The sequence below is a fragment of the Saccoglossus kowalevskii genome, chromosome 18, assembly GCF_978046115.1.
Source record: "Saccoglossus kowalevskii chromosome 18, keSacKowa6.1, whole genome shotgun sequence".
NCBI lineage: Eukaryota > Metazoa > Hemichordata > Enteropneusta > Harrimaniidae > Saccoglossus > Saccoglossus kowalevskii.
This window is the reverse complement of record NC_140658.1, coordinates 26473398-26495535: the sequence shown is the minus strand read 5'-3', so window position 1 is coordinate 26495535 and position 22138 is coordinate 26473398. Positions and strand designations below refer to the sequence as shown.

Below are 22138 nucleotides of genomic sequence, written 5' to 3'. Positions count from 1 at the left end.
ATTCAGCTGGATCATCTAGCCAATCTCCTACAAAATCTCCTTTTAATTTTTTTTTTATTTTTATGACAGGAATTTTATTCCTGTCATAGGATGGAAGGAATTAACTACCTTAGTCCAGCTTTGTTCTAGTAGATGACCATCTGATGTTTGTTTAGGAGTGACTTTCAGGTAACAATCGATGGCTCTAGTATATTCACCAGATGCTTCCCATTCTCTAGCTTGGCTAATCAGTGATTCTGCTCCTCTGTGGTGATAAACACATAATATTAGGTTAATATTAACGTCCATACAACAGTGCAATTAGATACTGTACATTATACACGTACAACCCCCTGAGTTGACTTCCCGACTGCAGAGTGGCTTCATTATGAGGAAGTTTATGACTATAGTAAAATCATTTTAACACTATCATTGTCTTTTCTTTTTCACTAGTAAGCATGGGTGGTGAGTTTATCTTTCAAAATACTGTAAAATACTTTATTTTTGCTTGGAATTCCATACAAAATGCAGAAAAAGTATTTTCAGCGAAAAGTCTTTTACAGTATTGTAGATGATATATATTTATTATAATGGCAATGAAGTAATGTAACATCTAATAATCTGAAAGGAACATGACTGGAAAGACAGAAAAATTAAATAAACAATCTTACTTTGTTCCTCTTGATAAAACTTCTCTTTCATACTCGTCTTGTAAAGCTTCTAATTTATTTGGTATGTATTCTTTACACACTCTCAGGGCATCTTGCCACATTTCTGCATTCTACAGAAATGAAAACACAAGATCAAAATGATATACTACTCTAAAACCTTTTATTGTCACTATTTTGATATTTTGAGCATATTCACTGGGTATTAGAAGATCAAACAATGAGATCTTTTGTTATTTTACATGTTCACATTGATTTAATTTAGTGGCTTTATAAAGTGTGCCAAGTCAAAAGCTCTGTGTAAAATGTATTTAAAAAAAATCATGGCAAGTGTGCAATAGTATCAGTCAACCCTAAATGTATGAATGAGATCAGAGTCATTCATTAAATAAAACAACCTAAAAAATATCAAGCTCATCTAACCTTATAGTACTTGATTGCCAGTTCAGGACGTTGTGCACGTAATAAAAATGCCTCAGCTTTCTGGAATTCCTTCTGTTCAAATGCAAATCTTGCTTGTCCTACTAACACATCAGAGACGCTGTCTGGATCATATTGTTCTGCCACTCGTTGTGCTGAATCCCAGTCTTGGTTGTGTACGTACCTATCAATCATAACAAGATAAGTAGTGAGACATGACACCAATACATGGTGTACTGGAATACAGTGCACTTTGACAATAGGATAGCAACAACATTTAAATTTTTAATTAAATGAGCCACATGTAACACACGCTGACTCGAAGAAAGTCAGAGACAATGTAAACAATGATTATAACATGGTTTACGATGATTACACAAGAAATCACACTAGCCTGATGTTGATATACGTTTGATAACAAACATGTTTCTGATCAACTTAAACCAGAAACGCTAGGTTCCAATTGTTTGGGCCTTATACTTCACATAGTATGCTGTTAGTCTGTAATTATCAAATCACTTCATACACTTCATAGATTGCAATAGAATAACTACTACCGGTACTCACATTAGTACAGCTTCCTTAGGTTTGCTAGCTTTAATGAACTCAGCTTCTGCTAAAGCAAACTTTCCTTCATCTTCCAGATACATAGCATGTTTCAACTGGATATCTGGCATCTTGTTCTTCATGCCAGATTTGGCTAAGTCAAACGCAAAATCAAATGCACTGAAACACACAAAGTAATTAACTAAGAGTTAATGATGAAATGTTTATAAACCGAACAGCAAGTGACCTACAATTATTATTATTGAATTACAGAGGTGTTATAGGTTTCCCTGAATAATAATATTCAATCCCTGTTTGTGTATCCAACTTACCAATTTTCAGCAGCATAATCAATAGCAGCTTCCAATAACCCAAACCTATTGAGTAATTTGACAGCAGAATCTCCTCCCAGGTTTTTAGCCCATAGATAGGCTACCTGTTTTGCTGCAGTCACTCCACCCCTGAATAATAATATTCAATCCCTGTTTGTGTATCCAACTTACCAATTTTCAGCAGCATAATCAATAGCAGCTTCCAATAACCCAAACCTATTGAGTAATTTGACAGCAGAATCTCCTCCCAGGTTTTTAGCCCATAGATAGGCGACCTGTTTTGCTGCAGTCACTCCACCATGGGCCTTGGCTACCTGCAAGTAGATTAGGATTATATTAAATGTATATCTGACAATGGTACTAAGCATGAGTGAGGCAAACCCAACGTGACATGTGACATGATATTTACAGGTAAATATATCAGGGACAAGTCAGTGATGACCAGATTGCAAAGACAACGAGTTAATCGTAAGTGAAGCTAATACTACCAGTACACACATACAAGTAAATAAGGTAAACCTGTAAATGCTTTTTTAAATTAATTCTGTGAGAATATTTTCTTGAATCTCTGGAATCAATGTTTTCAGTTTTTCTACCAATTTATACACCATTCTACGATATATAAAACATGAATCCCAAGCTGCCAGCCAATTCACAAGCTAGTTTCCAGCTTGCTTTTCCAATACTTCTAAAACTTGCTGTAAAATATATGTGTGCTTGAATACTAACCCTATAGGATTCATCCCACATGTCATGCACTCTGTACATATTAACTGCAGCTTTCCAGTCACCAGCTTCTGTGTAATGATGCTCAGCTTGTCTTAGACTTGTCTCACTCTCAAGCTCCTGTCAAACATAAATTAAATATGTTAGAAACGTACTTCAAATAGCATTTCAAGTTCAAAAGTTGACATTTATATTACAGATAGTTTTTTTTAACCTAACATACTGTAAAATCCTTTTACTTTCTGCTAAATTGATATGTTTTTATTTTTGTTTAGAAATTCTGATGCTATCAATCCACTCAGTAGTTTCTTCTTATTCATTTTAAATTAGATTTTTTGGAGTTTTCATGTTTTCTCCGTTTGAAATTACTCCAGTTACATCTTTAATTCTGCAATCACATTACTACCAACTGAAACCTACTAAATAATTCAATCTCATCAAATGTAGAGTTTTTCTTTCAACAATTGAGCCACTTCTAATAATAATTATTTATTCATGCAATACAGTACTTATTTCAATCTTTATATTGTTTATATTCTTGAATCAAGATATGAAGTCTCACCTTGGCTAAATGCAGGTGCGTATCTCCAAGAAGATCTGGGTGGTAATGTTTTACCAGGCGTACCATGTGGTCATATTGGCGCTGTTTCTTATACATAGTAATAGCCATGTCCGGCTCTTCAACAGTAATGTACAGTCTAAGAAAAAATTATATGACATATAATCCTTCACATTGGCATATGTATCATTTTTGCATCGCCCAATGATCACTCATTCATGCTCATTTGTGGCATTAACAACACCAAATGGTTGCACACATATCATACATTTTGAACGTGCATTTTATGGCAGTACACTGAGATCAAATAGTCAAGCTTAGCCATAGTAATTTTATTTTTCAATAAAAAAAAAATTAATTTTCAGGTGACCCACATGTGATCAATAGATGACAAAAAAAGCTATAAATACACAACCCTAATGCAATAAATATGTGGTGCCAATGTGAAAATAATGACATGTTACATGAATGCCATGCTGTACCAAAGATTATCATAAATACCCCGGCAACCATTGACAGTGAATTCGGACCAGAATAGAATACTGTGTCTGTTATCAATAGATGTCTATAATTGGCAGAAAACAATACCTTAAATTAGTGAAATGACATATACACAGCATAGAGTATGGATTTTGTTAGCTGGCCCAGTACAACCAGGGTATTCTAGATGCCTGCATGATAAGTGGGAAAGCATACCTTTCTGCTTCTCTAAATTTGCCCTGTGATTCCATTTGTTGTGCCTGCGTGATGTACAACACAGCTACATCTTCTGGCTTCATACAAGTAATTGCAAGCTAATAATGAATAAAACAAACATTTAGATTAAAATAAAACCACAATTACTGGAAAATGCAATATTTCATTTTTTTATTTCACTATTTTCGCTAATCAGTGAAAGTTGCCTAATTTACTAATTAAAACATGAGCTTGAATTAGACCATAGTGAGACAGATTTGTTTTACATGACTGATCCCTGGCACCATACTTTAATAATAATAATAATAACAACTTACTACTGACTTATTACCAGTATTCAGTATTACTATAATGTATTTGTTTGGTGCTGAGAAATCGTCTCTGAGAACTCTTAAATTTATCTAAGAAATAGTTTAGTATATGGCAGTTAACGAAGTAGAAGTATTTAGTATTTTTTAGAAAAATTGATAGTACTCTTAGACTATCAAACAGTCATAGTGCAAAAACTCAATGTGTTTTTGGCCAGTAAATGCATCAAATAGTATCACCATTGTTAATATTTACATGAATATTTGTACTTACTCTGTGAGCTGCTTCCCATTTACCAGCAGTTGTGTACATATCAATGGCTTCCCTTGGCATATCAGCTCTTACATAGTATTTCTCAGCAGTCTGAAAAAACAAACGTATTATAACAAAAATTACTACTTTTGTATTAAGGTACATGTATGCAACATTAAAATGTAACAGAATTGAAGTTTGTGTAACCCTGATCTTTTCTTTGTTTGGTCACCACAATGACATCTTCAAATGACATGTACTCAGGTTGTGAACCATGATTCTTCATCTCTTGGTTATGAGCGGGTGTGCTTGTGATTATAAAACAGTGCAAGAACAAAACAATTCTATCAGTGTTTTTGAGTGGCAGTGCCAATCAGAATTAAAATTTATTCTGTGAATGTCTGTAACAAACTGGAATCCTTCTGGTTCCAACACGACACCCCGATGTAGTATTTGGGGGTTTGGAAGCAGAGCTTGGGGTTAAAGCAATCAATAACTGAATTATCAAATTCTAGAACCAGTGATAATGACACATATACAGTCCCATAGGAGAATGAGATTGAAAATGAACACAGAAGAAGTGCAAATGTTGACCGCGTTTGGTATATAGTCCCAATAGTAAAAGCCACAAAATATAGGAACATTGATAAAATGGCAAGCATCATTGTATCATATGAGAAAATTTTACTTGCCATTAAAACAGTAATTCACAGAAATTTCAAAATTTATCTTTTGACTTTGAAACTGATTTTAACTGTACTGACCTCATAGTCATTAATACCAGAGTAATGTTTAGCTATCTTGTGATAATATCGTGAAGCTACGGCCGGATCTTGCAACTCTACTATCTGTACAGCCTTGTTCCATTGACGAGAACTAATAGCTGCATCTATAGCTTTCAAAGATATACTGGAACAAAAAAAATACAATTATTTAGCAACCCTGATGTTTAATAGAATCCTGCTCAAATTCTACCACACTCTGTATATGACACTGGAGTCGGATTAGGTAATGCACACAAAATGTTTATTTATTGAGTTTTAATTTCACTATTTTCACATAATTATAATATTATAGTTGAATTGGCCTGCCTAATCTAATTTAAAACTGAACAAATAATATGAACAAAATAGAGAATTAAATACAAGTGGATTCAATGTTTTTTTCTGTACAATGTATACACATACAACAGAGGGGAAACATGTACAGTAAGCAACACCAGGGTTCTCCCCAGAAAAAATGCATAGCGCCGGGGCTAATTTGCATAATAATTTGCATATCATTTACATATCTTTCCTTCATTGATTAACAGAACTTATTTACAATTATGAATATTAGTGAGCTCAGTCACAGGGCAAATATTTTTTTTAATGGAATCAACACATTATGTTTCACAATTTAGAAGAGTTTGAAACATTCTCGAAATACAAATGCTGCAGACTAAAAACAAACACAAATACATTATTGTTGCAATTTAATTGTTTTGTAAAACGTTGAAGGAAACGCATTCAAAACGTTAAGCCAGATTTATGTTCACGAATCTCATAATTTTATTCACTCCAAAAACATTCTCCTTCAAAAAATCGATCACGTAATTAATTGACGTATTGTTGTAATTTATTATTCGTACCATCAACTTCTAAAACGTTTACAATTACAGTAATGAGCGAACAAATAAAGCTTCAAAACGATCATCAAAGTTACGACGTGACATAACTTACTTGGCCATGTTATACACCAGTTATAGCAATAATTCCTCAACAAATTTTACTTTTTTTTTTTTTTTATATGAAATGTAAGTAAAATCCGACTTATTTTTATCGGGAGCGATTATTTTTGATCACTTGATCGCTTCGGTAAAAAAAAACAGACCCGCCATGATGTTTGTGAAACATTAGCATGTGTCCTTTGACCCGATGGGTCAAGAATTCCATTAACCAATCAAAATGCCGCATGGTAATGCCGGTAGAACCCGAGGTTTTCCGAATGGTAGTGATCATAAAAATTACATTGCGGAAGTAAAGCGATGTCGTAGCACGATGTGTTGGCATCGATTTCAAATGAAAACTGCATGACAGCTTTCGAAAGAGGTGATTTGCAATTTTTAAAAGGTAAATTAGGTCTTGAAAGAAGAGTTTTTACATGATTCGCAATGATAACAGTTCAAATGTATTTTACCAAATCACGCAATAAACACGTTGTTTTTTTCTTGAGTAGCGTGAACTGATCGTTATATCGAGGTGGAATTGATTTTGAAAAAATTTTAGCTTTCAATCTAAAGACTGTGTCTATCGCAGAAAGTATTTACTTACAAACAAAGAGGTGCTAATTCCACAAATTTGACTAGCCGCTACGTATTGTGCGACTAGGTCTATTGTTTATAAATTATAATCCACGACTGGCAGGATGCGTGTCGGTCGGTACGTAATTATACCAACAATCAGACAATAGTCCTTGTCGGAAGCATTTCCGTGGTGGTCACTAATTTTGAGTGACGGTCGGGGCCGACCGGCGTGGCGAACAAAGCTTTTTCACATCTGATATTGGCATGTCAAATATGAAATCAAGCGCCGAGGTGGGAACACATAGCGCCGAGGTCCCAAGTGAAGCGCCGAGATTCACAGGTATAGCGCCGCGGACCTCGGCGCTAAAAAGCCCTGGGGAGAACCCTGAACACATGATGTTGACCTGGCTATGATATACGTTGTTGCGATTGAGGGTGAGGGCGAGGGTGACATGATGCTGGACATTCTTGAAACCGCAGTGCTCATACAACAGAGGGGAAACATGTACAGTAAGCAACACATGATGTTGACCTGGCTATGATATACGTTGTTGAGATTGAGGGTGAGGGCGAGGGTGACATGATGCTGGACATTCTTAAAACCGCAGTGCTCAAGGTTCAAGAAATAGATGAAATGTCATTTTATTACATGTAATACTTCATGCACTAAAATGTCAAGGATTTTCTTAAACAGAGTCAGTATATTTGGCAATGGCAATATTATCCATACCAATATTGTCTGGTAGATAAACAAACACTTTAAGGATGAATTCAGCTAACACACTATTGACAGGAATTTCAAATTGGACACCAGAGTAGGGCCTAATACAATGTGGGAATTCAGGCATTGTTTCCATATTTATTTATTTACTCTTTTGTATTTAGTAGTACTGTAGAACATTCAATCAGCTATTAAAACAAAAATGAGCCTCTCTATCAGTTATCTCTGTCTATCCTAGAATGTGAGTGAGTAATGACTTACCCAGCTTCTATATAATGGTTGATAGCTGCATCCATTTGTTTCTGTGACACTAGGTAGTCTCCCCATTCTTCTTCTAACTTGACAACATCTTGCGGGTAGACGTTACGAGCTAGCTCCACAGCTATGGAACAATGAAGATGAAGTCATATCATTAGTTGCACGCAAGAATAGGGAAAGGGCAATTCTCAGGAGAGCTACAAAAAATGTCACAAAACATTTTATATTGCTTGGATGCGCACAACTGTACCATGTATTTCTACTGACACTGTGCGATCTGCTGGTTGAAGAGCCGATGAAACAAGCTCAAGACAAGAAAATAGCACAAACTTTGAGGTAATCCTGAACTACAAAATTTATAAAATTAAATGTTGCACATGTAGGGGTGAGTCTTGCTACAGTGTTCAGGAGAGTCTCAACAACTAGCCCATGGTACAGCTTTCTGAGAAAGTTTGACTGTTGTCTTCACCAGTGATGGTTGTGAGGCGGCGAAGTTCACTCCCAAGAATAACTATTTTAACAATTGCATTCACAATATTAAAATTAAATATGTAGCACACTTACAATAGAGTTAGAGGGCAAATAAGCTGATATTACTGACAAAAAAAACTGCCAGCCTTCATACTAAAGACCACAGCATGATGTGTATGATGTTCTGTAAGCCAAAGTCAGCCACAGGACAGAACATTGTCTTTACCTCTCCTATAAGCCTTTCCTCTTCTATAACATTCTAATGCACGTTGACTGTTACCAATCTTCTCAAATAAATCTCCAGCCTGTCACAAAATACAACAAATATTGAAATGGTGTGATACTAATTATCCTATACTAAACCGCTGTGTTACATGTATTGCATATTTCTATTCATTGTACAATCTATACAATTCTGTATCTTTGGAATAAACAACTTTATGTAAGGTATGTAAAGTTCAATCACAGAATATTAAACTACTCCTACCCTTTCATAGAATTCTCCTTTGATCAATGCTGCGGCAATGCGTTGTATGATATCTTGGTTTGTCATCAGCTCTTCTCGACTTGTAGCTAATCTAGCAGCTCTAGCCGGTAATCCTGCCTTCATATAGAGATTAATAGCAGCATGATAATCTCCCTCATTCTCTTTCAGGTCACCTGCCTTCTCTTCTTGTCCTGTTTCCATTAACCATTGGTAGTAATTACGCCGCAGATTCTCTAATTCTGGATGACCCTATTATGAATGACAAATGCATTGATGGGATCTGCAATTATTTTTTCCGATTTTTTTTACTTGAAATATAATATGATATATATTTTAAGTTGAGATTTTCACTTTTTTGTAACTGGAAAACAGATAACATTCGTTCTGAACACTGCAGGCTGATAGCCTACCTAATGTGGTGGATGGAACTTAATCAATCACACTTGCTCAATGTGGGTTGTCAGACTGTTTTTTAAGTGAGACACCAAGGCAGAAGTTTTAGGGTGAATTATAATACATGTAGCTGTAATAATTTATGGAAATATTTTCCTTACTTTGGCTTCAGCAACTTGAATTGACTCGTCCCATTTATGCAACAGCTGATACATCTCCATTGCTTCATCTATGTTATTCTGAGAGACAATACATAAAGTCTATTTAGTATGGCTAACTGCAGGCCTTTCTCTATACTATACTACACTACACACAGTATATCATTAGAAATGTATACCTATAACATATATATAATGTAATGTGACGCTTCACCAACATAATGCTATGTAACACTAATTTACAGAAACATAAAAATACTTAAAATGATAGCCACAATGTACCATAAAAGTTGTATTACCGGTAATGGTCGCACCGCTAATGGAAGCCGAACCTACTTTATTGAACAATTGAGAACCTAAAATTCACCACTTCTCATATGTGCAAATGCTATAATAGAATCCACACCCCTCTGTTGCACTGTAAATGTACCATTTTAATAGAAGCTGGGGTTTCGAGAACAGATTTTACTGTACATGATTCCGGTCAATGTTAATACCTGTTCTAGATAAACTGCTTCAGCTTCTTTGAACTGTTTATTGAGAGTTGCCAACTTAGCTCTGACAACATAATGACTGGTACCATCTCCACCCTAGTAAATCAGAAAAAAAAAAAAATACTTGAGTATGATGGAAAATCTGGAATTTTGAAACTCAAGAAGGTCAAACAGAAAGTAAGCATGAACGATAAGAAGACAGCAGCACTAAAATATCATATCAATATCCAAAGAGTGAACTTGCATTGGAGGGGAGGAGGTTGTCATGCTTCGCAATTATGGAAACTCTGTCCCCGATTGTAAGCATGGATAACGATGATTATTGGATGACACAAATTTGATTCCATAAATCATTGCCAGATTGTATTTAGTTGTCTCTTCTGACTTTTTTGTTGTAAGTGCAAATTGCAAGTGCTAGTGCTGACTCATAGTGCATTTTGCCACATAAGTCATATTCATGTTTGGAACTACAATGTACATGACAGGGCTGTGTGGCTATCTATCTATCAAATGGCAATTTAATGTGCTATCCTGGCGTCAACCAGGCTCGGTCAAACACAAGCACCTGCGGACCTTAACCAAGGTTCCCCCAAAGTCGCATTCGTTAGTGAATGAATCTCGGCCAGTGGAATTGGCATTCCCATTGAGTCTGTGGCACATTCACCCAGGGTAGGGGTTAACCCTTTTGATGTTCAGTTAGGATTTGAACTTGGGTATACCAATCATGAGTCTGATGCGATAACCACTATGCTGCCAGTGACCGGTTGTCAAAGTGTTAATATTCTGTTTTTACAGCAAGTCTCAGAAGTATTGGGGCAGCCAATTTGCAAACTCGCTAGCGAATTGGCTAACTGCTTGGGTTTTGACTAAACGATTGGCTTTCGAATCTCGCTTGCGCCAGTTTGTGATCGCGTCCACTCTTGGCGAGTCTATATTGCATTAGGGGACATGCAATGTTTTTACGCATCCTCAGGCTGGTACATGTCTGGATTCCTCTGAACGATTTGAGCCCGAAAATGGCCACAGTCAGCTGGCGTGATAATATTATAAATGTGATTAATCTACCGATATTTATTATATGAGGTTAACTTCTTGAACACTGCTTGACACTAAATAGACAAGTTAAGAAACAGTTTCCTACAAATCAGGGAGAAAATAACAAACTTTCACACTCAAACGATCCGTTTGGGTAACATTAATCCAACCGCTGAAAGAATCGACCTCATTCGTCGTTTTTGTGTGGACACGGAAGAGCATAGAACATTTGCCCTGGTATATTTGAAAGCAAAATCGCCATCCAACTGTAAGACCGTTGCCGAATAGCTCCTAAAGTATGAGGATCGTCCCCTACTGCTATTTAGATTCGCCTTAAGTGGGCGTGACCACAAGACGGCGCCAGCGAGATTCGAAAGCCAACCGTTTAGTCAAAACCCAAGCAGTTAGCCAATTCGCTGGCGAGTTTGCAAATTGGCTGCCCCAATACTTCTGAGACTTGCTGTAAATCATTTCTAGTATTAGTAAAACATTGAAATCATAATAAACACCAAACTTACAATTTCTTTCTTTGCATTCTCCGCTGCTTTATTCACACTCCTCAGATACCTAGCTTTGCTGACATCACCCATAGCAGCATAGCATCTCTCAGCAATATGCAACTGTTTGGCTTCCAAGGAAAGTTTACTCAGTGTCTTCCACATGGCTTCTGTCTCATTAGACTTTTCAAGTGTTTCCAAGAAAGCAACAGCTCTAGAAAACAGAAACCAATATCAGTATGCAACAAGTTGGGATCCTCCATACTTGGTCTGTCCACCATGCTGTTTGCAATCACTACAAAGTTTTTTCGTCCGAATATAAGTACTCATTACCTAAGAGAGGCAGCTGTTGTATTATACATGGGTTCTATACAACTGAATTTAAATATTATCATAGCGCTATGGCCATTACATAATCATGAAGTATTCACACAAAATGCAAAGGTTGACAGTGCTATATGGACACTGCCCTTTAAAGTAATGTATCACATTCAATAACCTCGACATGCATTCCATTCATCATTCAATTTTTTCTAACACATTATCATATGTTGAATGAAAAAAAATATAGAACATAGTGAAACTATTGCAAGCTTGCAACAAATACGAAATGTAAATTGAGTAAAATAAATTGCGAAGATGACACTGACATGAAATAAGCACAGGACATGTACCAGAATCTATGAGGTTGAAACATCCAGACTGTGGGAAAAATTTGGCAAAAAAAATCTTGAAAAGCCATTTCAATCATCAGTCAGCTTCGCTACACAATTATCAACTAGATTATCAATTAGATGTACTTACCTAGAATAATCACCATCATCAATAGCAGTACCAAACTCTATCAAGCCTTCGTCTAATGTATAGGATATAGTAGTTACACCTTCATTTACGATGACATCAGTCTTACCTTCAACTCTGTCTAAATCAACAATATCACCCTATCATATAGAAAAGATTCATAATGAATAATGTATTCACATTAATGTATACTGCATATGATCACGTAAATTACAGATGTGTTTCTATGGTGACTAACCCTTATGTGGACAAGTTATGTAATGGAGCTTGTCAGAGTTAAATGAATTTTGGATTTACATGCACTTCTAATAGAGCAAGTATGGTAATTGTAATTTTACATATTCTTGTAAGTTTAATTTACCATTTAGAAGTCATACTGTAAAATACTTTATTTTTGCTTGGAATGTATTTTCGCTATTTTCACTGAAGGGATGATTCAGTGGAAATAAAATCAAGGAAATATACCTTTTTTCCTATATTTTACATTCAACTCATCAGAAATCAGTGAAAATAAATTCCATAAAAAACACCCAAAATGTCTTTTCAGCGAAAATTAATTCCAGCTAAAATAAGGTACCGGTACATTGTATTTTATGGTAGTCATAATTTATTAGGAAACTAAGATGACAAAGTGAAATGTCTGCAAGATTCATGCCCGCATAATAATCTGCACTCAGTGATTATATTTCTGCTACATTGTTGCTGAATGGACATGGAGACAGTGTTTGTACGAGACATAAATAAACATTTTCCAACCAGGAAGAAACATACACTGACCTTGATTGGAAACATGGTGACCCTTTCAGGTGAATCAATGTTGTACCACACACACAGATTACCTCTATTCTGAGCAACGACAACATCACTTTGTGGAACCCACTGCAAAGAAAAATCAAGACAATATCATAACACTGTACACTGGGATATTTATGTTGGGATACCTGGTACAGGTTGCAGAAAATAAAATGAAAGTTTCATTTACAGTAAAAAATGGGTTTTTACACTTTACAGATAAATCATAATCTTAATTACAATTTTATAATATATTTGATAATTTGTGTTTAAGATCCAAAATTGAAAATTGCGTACAAATTACGACATTTAATGTGAAAAATGCTTTATACGCTTACAAAAAATGAGACCTTTGTACAAATTACGGATGAATAAAATAGCTGATTACATTTTACACCTTGTCCCTGTCTACGTATTGTTAAACACGGTAATGCCAGTGTGTGTGCCATGGCATGGATCGTGATAAGCTGAATTTTCTGTTTGTTATGCTTATTATCATAATGCCCAACATCATAATTCTTACTGAGCAACCTTTGTCAGTACTGATATTACATTTGATTTTCAATTAATAAAATCATTACACAGTTTACATTAACAGAATACAATATCAGGTACCAATGGAATACTATATACCGGTAGGGCTCAATTATTTGCTGGATTTTATTACCACGGAATCGTTATTTTCGCTGATACCTAAATGTGCTAAATTAAAACCAAGAGAATAACAGAGTTAACAATAAGAATGTATAGTTTCTTTCACAAACTAGTGAATTTAAAACCTGGAACAATAAATGTGATGCAGCGAATAGGTCGCTATTTTCTTTCAAAAATAGATTTTTTGGAAGCTATTCAGTTAACCACAACTTAGCCGATATCCTGACTTAGCAAGAATTCAATTGAAACTTATTAGATACAATAGAGAAATTATTAGAAACCTTCATAACATAATGTGCCATGCTGTAATTTTTAAAATGATTATTTTTTTCATTTTCATTTCAGTGATTGGTAAATAATTCTCTGAACTTACCTGAACATAAGTACAGTAGTTAAGGATGGTCGTCTTGGTTTGAGTGTCAATATCATACAGGTGAAGCTGTAATATACAATACAATATATCCTCATCACAAAGTTGTTGTCGTTAAGCGTGATTCAACTCTAATGTTTTGCTATCTATATTCAGACATTCATTACACATCACATTACATTATTTGTGTCCTACTCTATAGGGTTCCTTTGATCACGCTAAATTGTTTAAAGCGGGGGAGTCGTCACTTGCACATGCGTCAGATGGCCATAGTGTGTCATTGTTTACAAACAAGCGTCTACCCATGAGCCTTTGCGTTTTTAGCGCGTGTTGTTATCGTCGCTTGGGACTCAATTCCTGCGTGTACGCAAGTGACAACCCTCTCACTTTAATATGAAGTTGAAAACTAAAAACATGACAATAATACACTTTATTTAATGAGAGTAACATAGTAAGTTTTCACTTATCTTCCCTCTAGCCCTCCAAAAAAATTTTTCTTTAAATATTTGTGTTTAAAAATAATAATATTATCCGATTGACTAAGCTTCCGTTCTAAACTACTTGTGTTCCTGCAATGGACATGGCTGTTTTTAAAAACTAACGTTTGTGCTCCAGGTTCTGCCTTGATATAAGATTATTGGCAACTGCTGGTCTAGTGTTAATTGTATACATGTACATATGATAGCATGACCGAGCTACATTATAGGTGGAGCTAGCTGACACCATATTTTGCATAAAAACATCTTATCTAATAAGCTAGTGCTGTAGATTTGAATTTTGTTTTTTGATTTCACCAGAAAAGAAATGTAGATGAATCTCAAGGCATGTGAAAGAAAAAAAAAAGTTTTTCTGGTGAGGACCAATGGAACTAATCTAGTTCCTGGCCCCTGAACCATATTTATTTATTATAAAAAATATATTATCATTATCATTAATATTGCATTATTTATTATTCTACTGTGGCTCAATTTATGTAATGCATCACAGATTATACAAGTGACAACACTAGGTCTGTTTATGTCTAGGGCTTTATACACAGAAGTGTGATGGTCATAGCTCTAGCAATCCTATCCATGTTGAGTTTTCTGATGCATGTTTACCTTGAGACGTTTATCTCTAAACAGTAATTTATGTCCAGTTTCATTCAATTCCAACCAGTCAATCTTGGAGTCATGTGTCACAGTAGCCATGTTAAATCCCATGATAAGATCCATGATAGAGATTGTCTTCAAATCAACTAGATATGCCATTTTTTTATTATCTTCAACATTTAACTGTTTACGCTCGTTTAAACGAACACTGAAAAGAAGGTAACCATAAATGACATATATTAATACATATTAACTGCAGAAAGTATCCATGGATAGTCACCCTTACAAAAGTTTGAGTTTGTCCTATAGGAATCCTATAGGATTTTGTGTCAAAATATTATAGGAATCCTATTGGAATTTGTTCTAAAGGAGTCCTATAGGATTTTGTGTCAAAATATTAAAGGAATCCTATAGGAATGTGTCCTATAGGAATCCTATAGGATTTTGTGTCAAAATATTATAGGAATCCTATTGGAATTTGTTCTAAAGGAAACCTATAGGATTTTGTGTCAAAATATTATAGGAATCCTATTGGAATTTGTTCTAAAGGAATCTTATAAGATTTTGTGTCAAAATATTATAGGAATCTTATATGAATTTGTCCTATAGGATTTTGTGTCAAAATATTAACCATAAATGACATATATTAATACATATCAACTGCAGAAAGCATCCATGGATAGTCATCCTTACAAAAGTTTGAGTTTGTCCTAAAGGAATCCTATAGGATTTTGTGTCAAAATATTATAGGAATCCTATTGGAATTTGTTCTAAAGGAGTCCTATAGGATTTTGTGTCAAAATATTATAGGAATCCTATAGGAATGTGTCCTATAGGAATCCTATAGGATTTTGTGTCAAAATATTATAGGAATCCTATTGGAATTTGTTCTAAAGGAATCTTATAGGATTTTGTGTCAAAATATTAACCATAAATGACATATATTAATACACATCAACTGCAGATAGCCTCCATGAATAATCATGAATTGCTGATATCGATTGTATAAAAAAAAGATTCAGCAGGCGCTGTGTTAAAGAACATTCAATAAACAGCATTACTGTAAAAAAGACTATACAGATAAGTAGCATATGGTGGCTGAGGTAGCCATGGTGATTATGATGATATTGTGCATACCAGTACCTTGATTGAAAGTTGTTAATGTTCACAAGGTTGAAGAAGACAATTACAACAATGCTTCGCCATCATAATGTAAGGTAAAATTACACTTACCTTATCAAATGTGGGTTCATAAACTCAGTTCTAACGCATCCCAACACTTCATTAGCTCCATACTCAACCAATGATAACTCACCAGCATTAAATATCATGCACACCTACAGAGTTATTACAAAACAAACAACATCTCACTCAGTCTTTCATACCAATTTACTTTTGGTTCATAAAATGTTTGTATTTCAAAGTAATGTGTAATGATAATTCATTTTAATATATTTTGTTATCAAGATGAAATAAATAACAGGAATTTTAATTTTTCAGTATATAATAAAAAGCAATTCTACTTTGTAATTTAATTGAATTTACCATGCTATAGTCATCACACCACGCTATGTTTAATATGGATCACATGCGATGAATACAACAATGTAAAATACTGAAGTACTTTGAATATAAAAAAAACACAATAATTATAATTATGAACTCTCTGTCAGTAATTACAAGATAAAAAATCGAAAAAAATAAACTCTACTTACAGTTTCATTTTCAAAGAAGAATTTTTCATTCCCGCCTGTATTCTGCCATGGTACCTCACTTAGTTTATTCGTAATCAAGTCACCGAGTAACAGTGTATCAGATGTATGTCCAACTAAATAACGATCTTTACCTAGAATCTTGACTTCGTCAATCTGAATAAGAAGAAAATAAAGTAATTGAGCATGCCACAACCATCTAACTTATCAATGTTTATGTTTATTTTAGTAAAAGTGCTGTCCATGTTCAAGTTCTACAAGGCGAATTAAATTAAATATCTTTGACTGCAAGACAACTTGTATTAGTCTACATGTATATATCTATCTTGGCAAAATATAAAACAAAATGGCTGTCAGTCAGTCGCTTTGGACGACGACACAGAACAATTTTCACTGATGTGCTAGAACACAGCTGTTTGTGTACTATGTTTAGACCTAAGTGGGCAGTGTGAATTCAGGATATAAGCAGAATTACGCAAAAATAGGTATAAATTGATGTTTAAGTGAGTGTAAAATTAATGCAACAAAAATCACTGAAAAAATACCAAGTAAGTTTTGAAGTATGTTATTTGTTGTTATGTGCTCTCATGCAGATTGGAAAATCAGAAAGAAAGTGGTAGATCAAATTGAAAAGTACAAATATAATTGTGTTCTTGCTTTTGTAAGCATGTCCTGGTGTAACTATTGAAAAAGTGTGACCTTATTCGCAAATAGCAGTGGAGGTCTCATTGAAAGCAAGAGACCAACGAAATTGGTTCTTGCATCCCAAATCGTGTTTCGTTTTCTGCCACCATCGTAGTCAACTAATGTTTGCCTGATTTGGAACAGTCAATGTGATGGCAATAGAGAATGCAACACACTATGGGGGAGGGGGAGGGGGGGGGGGCGAAAATAAGTTGCAGGGCTCACTTGCTTTCAACAAGATCTCAGGGTCTATTTGCAGCCTTTTTATCAGACATAATAAAACTTTGTGGGCAACTCATAGAAAAAAATGAATACACTCATTTTGGTTAGAATCAGTGATGTCACATGCATACATACAACTGAGGTGTTTGGCTTATAAATAATTTTTTGAGTATTTATTTCTGGAAAAAAATGGCTTACCTCATAACCATAGTGAGACTTCAATACAACTCTCGTACCAGAGGAAAGATTCTTGATAATGACTTGACTTAAACCAACGTACGTCATTTCAAACTTGTTCTTGTAGATAGAGCGTCTCAAACAACAATCGAATAATTCCACACCACCGCATAAAGTACCCTATCAATGTATACATGTAAACAATGCAAGATAATACAGAATTCAATAGTTACATATTTTTACAGACATCCATATTTTTACTAGAAATATCAGTTGCACTCACACAACATAAATTCTTTATTACAAAAAAATAATAAAAAATTTATTGAAAGTTGTTGATGTTCACAAGGTTGAAGAAGACGATGACATTCTCCTATCATAATGTAAAGTAGAATGACACTTACAGCAACAAGTCTTGATCCATCCTTTTTCCATGACAATGCAGTGATCGTGTACAAATTAGGGATTTCTTTCATCTTGGCTTCTTCCCACATTCCTCTTCGGGGTCCCCAGTTGAAAACTCTCAATCTGTAATAAATGTTGTATAATTATAATTTATAGCCATCACTGATTGACTGTGATCAATTTATGTTAATGATTACCGTATATAGTCACTGACCTGTTATAACTGCCTATAACCACACTCTGTCCACTTGGACTGTTAGCTGCCGTGGTGAACTCATGTTCCTCGGGGTCACGTGTGAAATCAAACTGTTGTACAATGCGTCCTTCTTTGCCGTAAACAATGATACGTTTGTCACACCCGGCTGCCATAATGGAGTTACCTGCCCAGCTCAGTGCATATGGTGGGCAGCTATGTGTACAGATTTTACCTTGCGATTCACCGGTACCTTCATCTTCAAAGAAATATCGTACTATAGACCCATCAGCATGGCCAGATAGAACACCTTTACCAGATGCACTGTGAAATTAAAAAACAATTTGTAATTTATATTGGAAATGTAAAATAGCAATTGGCTTAAAGTTATGGTATATGGTAAATACACTTTGGATTAGTAGATCTTATGTCACACTACGTAACAGATACACTGAAAGTAACATTGTAATGTACATGTATAATGTAATATTAAAATATATTTATTTGTGAAATGTCAAAACCTTGAGAAGTTGGTCATCTGAGAATCATAAACAAAAAATAAACATCTGAAACATGTGTCAAAAACATTAATAGTAATACACTGTTCTCATTTGTGATAGAGATGGTATTTAATAGATAGATAACAGCTTTATTACAACCATGTACAACCAACATTTCTAATTTGGTGTTTAAAATGTAATAAAGTTAATAATGAATAACTAAAAAAAAGTAAGTAAGCAAAAGTTGAGTAAATAAAAAGTTAAATAAGTGTGACTGAGCGTATTCTTTTGTTTGTTCATGTACTGTATAATAGCTATAATAGTGTCTTTATCTTTTGATTGTTTTTCTTTATCCAAAATTCAGGAAATTTGCATTTACGCTGTGTCTCTTTGTTTTGTGTATAATGTACAATGTATTGTAATAGATGTAACAGTAAATACAGAATAGTAGACCATAATACTAAGTGACTTTAATACTTACTTTGAAGCCAATGAGACCACAAATGAATCCGTTCCATAGACAGTAGATGATTTGTTAGTTTTCACATTAGCAATACGTACTTTACCATCAGCCAGTCCAAATACGATAGAATTATCAGGCGGCCATTGCATACAGGTCACTGCACTCTGTTGTACAAATTTATTACAAATAACCTTTTTTTCACCCCTAAAAAGTCAAAAATAACATCTTATTAGAAACAGATCATAATCCACTGCTGTATTTGTGTTTAATGTTCAATCAATTCAATACCAGTAAGGTTATGTCTGTACTGAAAATTACCATGAACACAATTTCACTGGTTCTCATGGATCTAAACTGAAATGGCAAACATCTTTTTTGTTTACTTTTGTCACAGGAAATAGCTGAAAACATTTAATGTCACTAATACCTTTCCAAAACTATATTTTCCACAAAGGGTCTCAATGAGAACAACCGTTTTATTTTAATGTACTATATATGCTGTATCAGAAGCTCATCTTCACTAGCAGTGCATCTAAACCAAAAGGTTTGTTTTGGTGAGATTTTAAGTTTACTGAACTCATACTGAAACAATTATGCTAACTTGTTTATGATATTTTCATAAGTACATTTATTACTAATAGAGCAAATTTGACAGTTGGTAATCATCAGAAATGCTCTCTTTTAAAATTGTTGGGAAGAAGACAAAAAGAAAATACATAATTTGCACATCCAGTAGAGCAAGTATGGTGTATGGTGCATGTATCACAAGCAGAGGTTTATGTTAATTAACCCAGATTTGAGAGTCCACCAATTTTCAAGACTAAAACTGATATGGCCTTAGCATGTAAGAGTAATGTATGATGTAAATATAATGTATAGTGTAAATATGAAAGGAATTTCTCTGAGAAGTTCAAAGCACTGGTGAATGCAGAGTTCACTCACTTACCAGTCATCACCTATCTTATACACATATATAATATTATCAGTCTGACCAACAGCAATCTTGGAAGAATCGGGTGAGAATGCCAGCCCTTTTACTGTATAACTCTTCTTTCCATACTGGGTATTAGAAATAATCAAAATGATTTACAATTAACGATCCACTTAGGGACGACGTCAAAAGATCGATGTCGGATAAAAAAACTTATTTCCTTTAGTTTGGGGGTGGGGGGGTTTTGACCTCAAAAAGTTTCCATCTTACAAAAACGATTTTATTTTTTAATGAAGTCAAAAAAATCTTGGAGTATTTGTAGTTCGTTTTTTTTTCTATCCAATCATGGACAGAAATAACCGAAAAGGGAAAAACAACAGAAAAATGGTTTGGTTCGAGTGTAAATTTGTGCGTCAAATGAGGTGCATTTGTAAAATCTTTTTACACCCACCCGACAACCAACTGCTATGCACTGTCCGATTATCAATTTGTATTTAATGGTGAATGTAGTCTGACACCATGACCAATATTTATCAATTAAGTTTCAGTGGGGGGTAGGGGGGTTTGAAAAAAAACTAAAGGAATTAAGTTTTTTATCCGACATTGATCTTTTGACGTCGTCCCTTAAACAAGGCGGACAAGTCAATTAATACACAAATTATTAATGGGTAAAACACTGAAGGTATAAATACAATTTTTAATTCTTAATTTTTAGGATTTGATAACATTTGTAGGAACAGACTTTTCTGACTCTCCAAAAATCGAAGCAGCACGGTGACACTGCTTGAAAAGATTTCATGGCTCCAAAAATATAGTCAAACACGGTCTTCAGGAAACTGTTCAACAAATAATGAATCATTTCCTTTTTTACAACAAAAATTTAATACATCATGTACTACTGGTAATTTTGCTTTGCTAACAACAGCCACATTAGGAATAATATTGTATTTTGGAAGGGAGGGAGATTAATACAAATTGAGAAATGGTTTTGGAAAGGAGGAGAAATAGAAGTTGTCTGAAGATACAATTATCTCGGTGTAATTTTCTGCAGTTCGGGTATCTGGTACCAAGCACAAAAACATATTGTAGATCAGGCAAGGAAAGCTTTATATTCCCTACAAAGTATGCTTTATAAATTTGGGGGATTACAACCAAGTATTGCATTTAAAGTTTTTGATTGTAAAATTTGGGGAGTCCATAAATGTAATGATATTGAAAAATTCACCATAAATTTTGTAAATTTATTCTGGGGGTTAATTTGAAAGCCACAAATTGTGCTGTCAGGGGGGAGCTAGGTAGACACCAAATACATACATTTATTAACATTGAAATAATTTGTTTTGGGTTGAAATGTATAAACCTAGACTTCCCAGAAACTGTTAGAGATTGTTATCAATACCAGTATACTCGGGCAAACCAGGAGTTAAATTGCTGGGCACTGTACGTCAAAAACTTGTTAAGTAAATATGGTTTTGGTGAAGTATGGGTAAAACAACAGGTGGCTAACTATGACCTCTTTCTATACGAATTTAAACAACGAAGTTTTGATATTTCTGTGCAAGAATGGTTTACTAGGGTTGCAGGGTATTCCAAAATGCATACATACTGTAAATTTAAATGTAATATGACTAGAGAAAAGTATTTAGAATGTATTTCAAATGTTACCGTACTTATAGAAGGGCGCTGTCTTGTTTTAGAATTTCTACATATGACCTAAATATTGAGACTGGGAGAGGAACGGGGGTTCCACTGGAACTGAGGTTTTGTCCATTTTGTTGTAATCAAATTGAAAATGAATATCACATGCTTCTAATTTGCCCTCAATATACCAATCTTAGGCTAAAATTTATTCCACACT

At 34.5% G+C, this 22138-nt stretch overlaps 1 protein-coding gene across 1 annotated transcript in view; it reads right to left on the bottom strand.

Annotated features, from left to right (window-relative positions):
• The window catches only part of LOC100376289 (intraflagellar transport protein 172 homolog), a 35954-nt gene that overhangs the window by 11501 nt on the left and 2315 nt on the right, over positions 1-22138 (bottom strand). The window contains exons 3-29 of the mRNA XM_002739705.4: positions 20296-20408; positions 19368-19553; positions 18408-18710; positions 18193-18316; positions 17810-17968; positions 16709-16861; positions 16227-16330; positions 15003-15201; positions 13906-13971; positions 12864-12965; positions 12090-12226; positions 11307-11499; positions 9757-9849; positions 9263-9340; positions 8709-8957; positions 8448-8526; positions 7754-7874; positions 5252-5396; positions 4509-4598; positions 3927-4024; positions 3234-3369; positions 2675-2791; positions 2117-2259; positions 1635-1793; positions 1071-1251; positions 651-760; positions 109-244 (exon numbers count right to left, since the gene is read on the bottom strand). Coding sequence (XP_002739751.1) covers positions 109-244; positions 651-760; positions 1071-1251; positions 1635-1793; positions 2117-2259; positions 2675-2791; positions 3234-3369; positions 3927-4024; positions 4509-4598; positions 5252-5396; positions 7754-7874; positions 8448-8526; positions 8709-8957; positions 9263-9340; positions 9757-9849; positions 11307-11499; positions 12090-12226; positions 12864-12965; positions 13906-13971; positions 15003-15201; positions 16227-16330; positions 16709-16861; positions 17810-17968; positions 18193-18316; positions 18408-18710; positions 19368-19553; positions 20296-20408 — 3774 coding nt within the window. The remainder of the gene's footprint in view (positions 1-108; positions 245-650; positions 761-1070; positions 1252-1634; positions 1794-2116; positions 2260-2674; positions 2792-3233; positions 3370-3926; positions 4025-4508; positions 4599-5251; positions 5397-7753; positions 7875-8447; positions 8527-8708; positions 8958-9262; positions 9341-9756; positions 9850-11306; positions 11500-12089; positions 12227-12863; positions 12966-13905; positions 13972-15002; positions 15202-16226; positions 16331-16708; positions 16862-17809; positions 17969-18192; positions 18317-18407; positions 18711-19367; positions 19554-20295; positions 20409-22138) is intronic.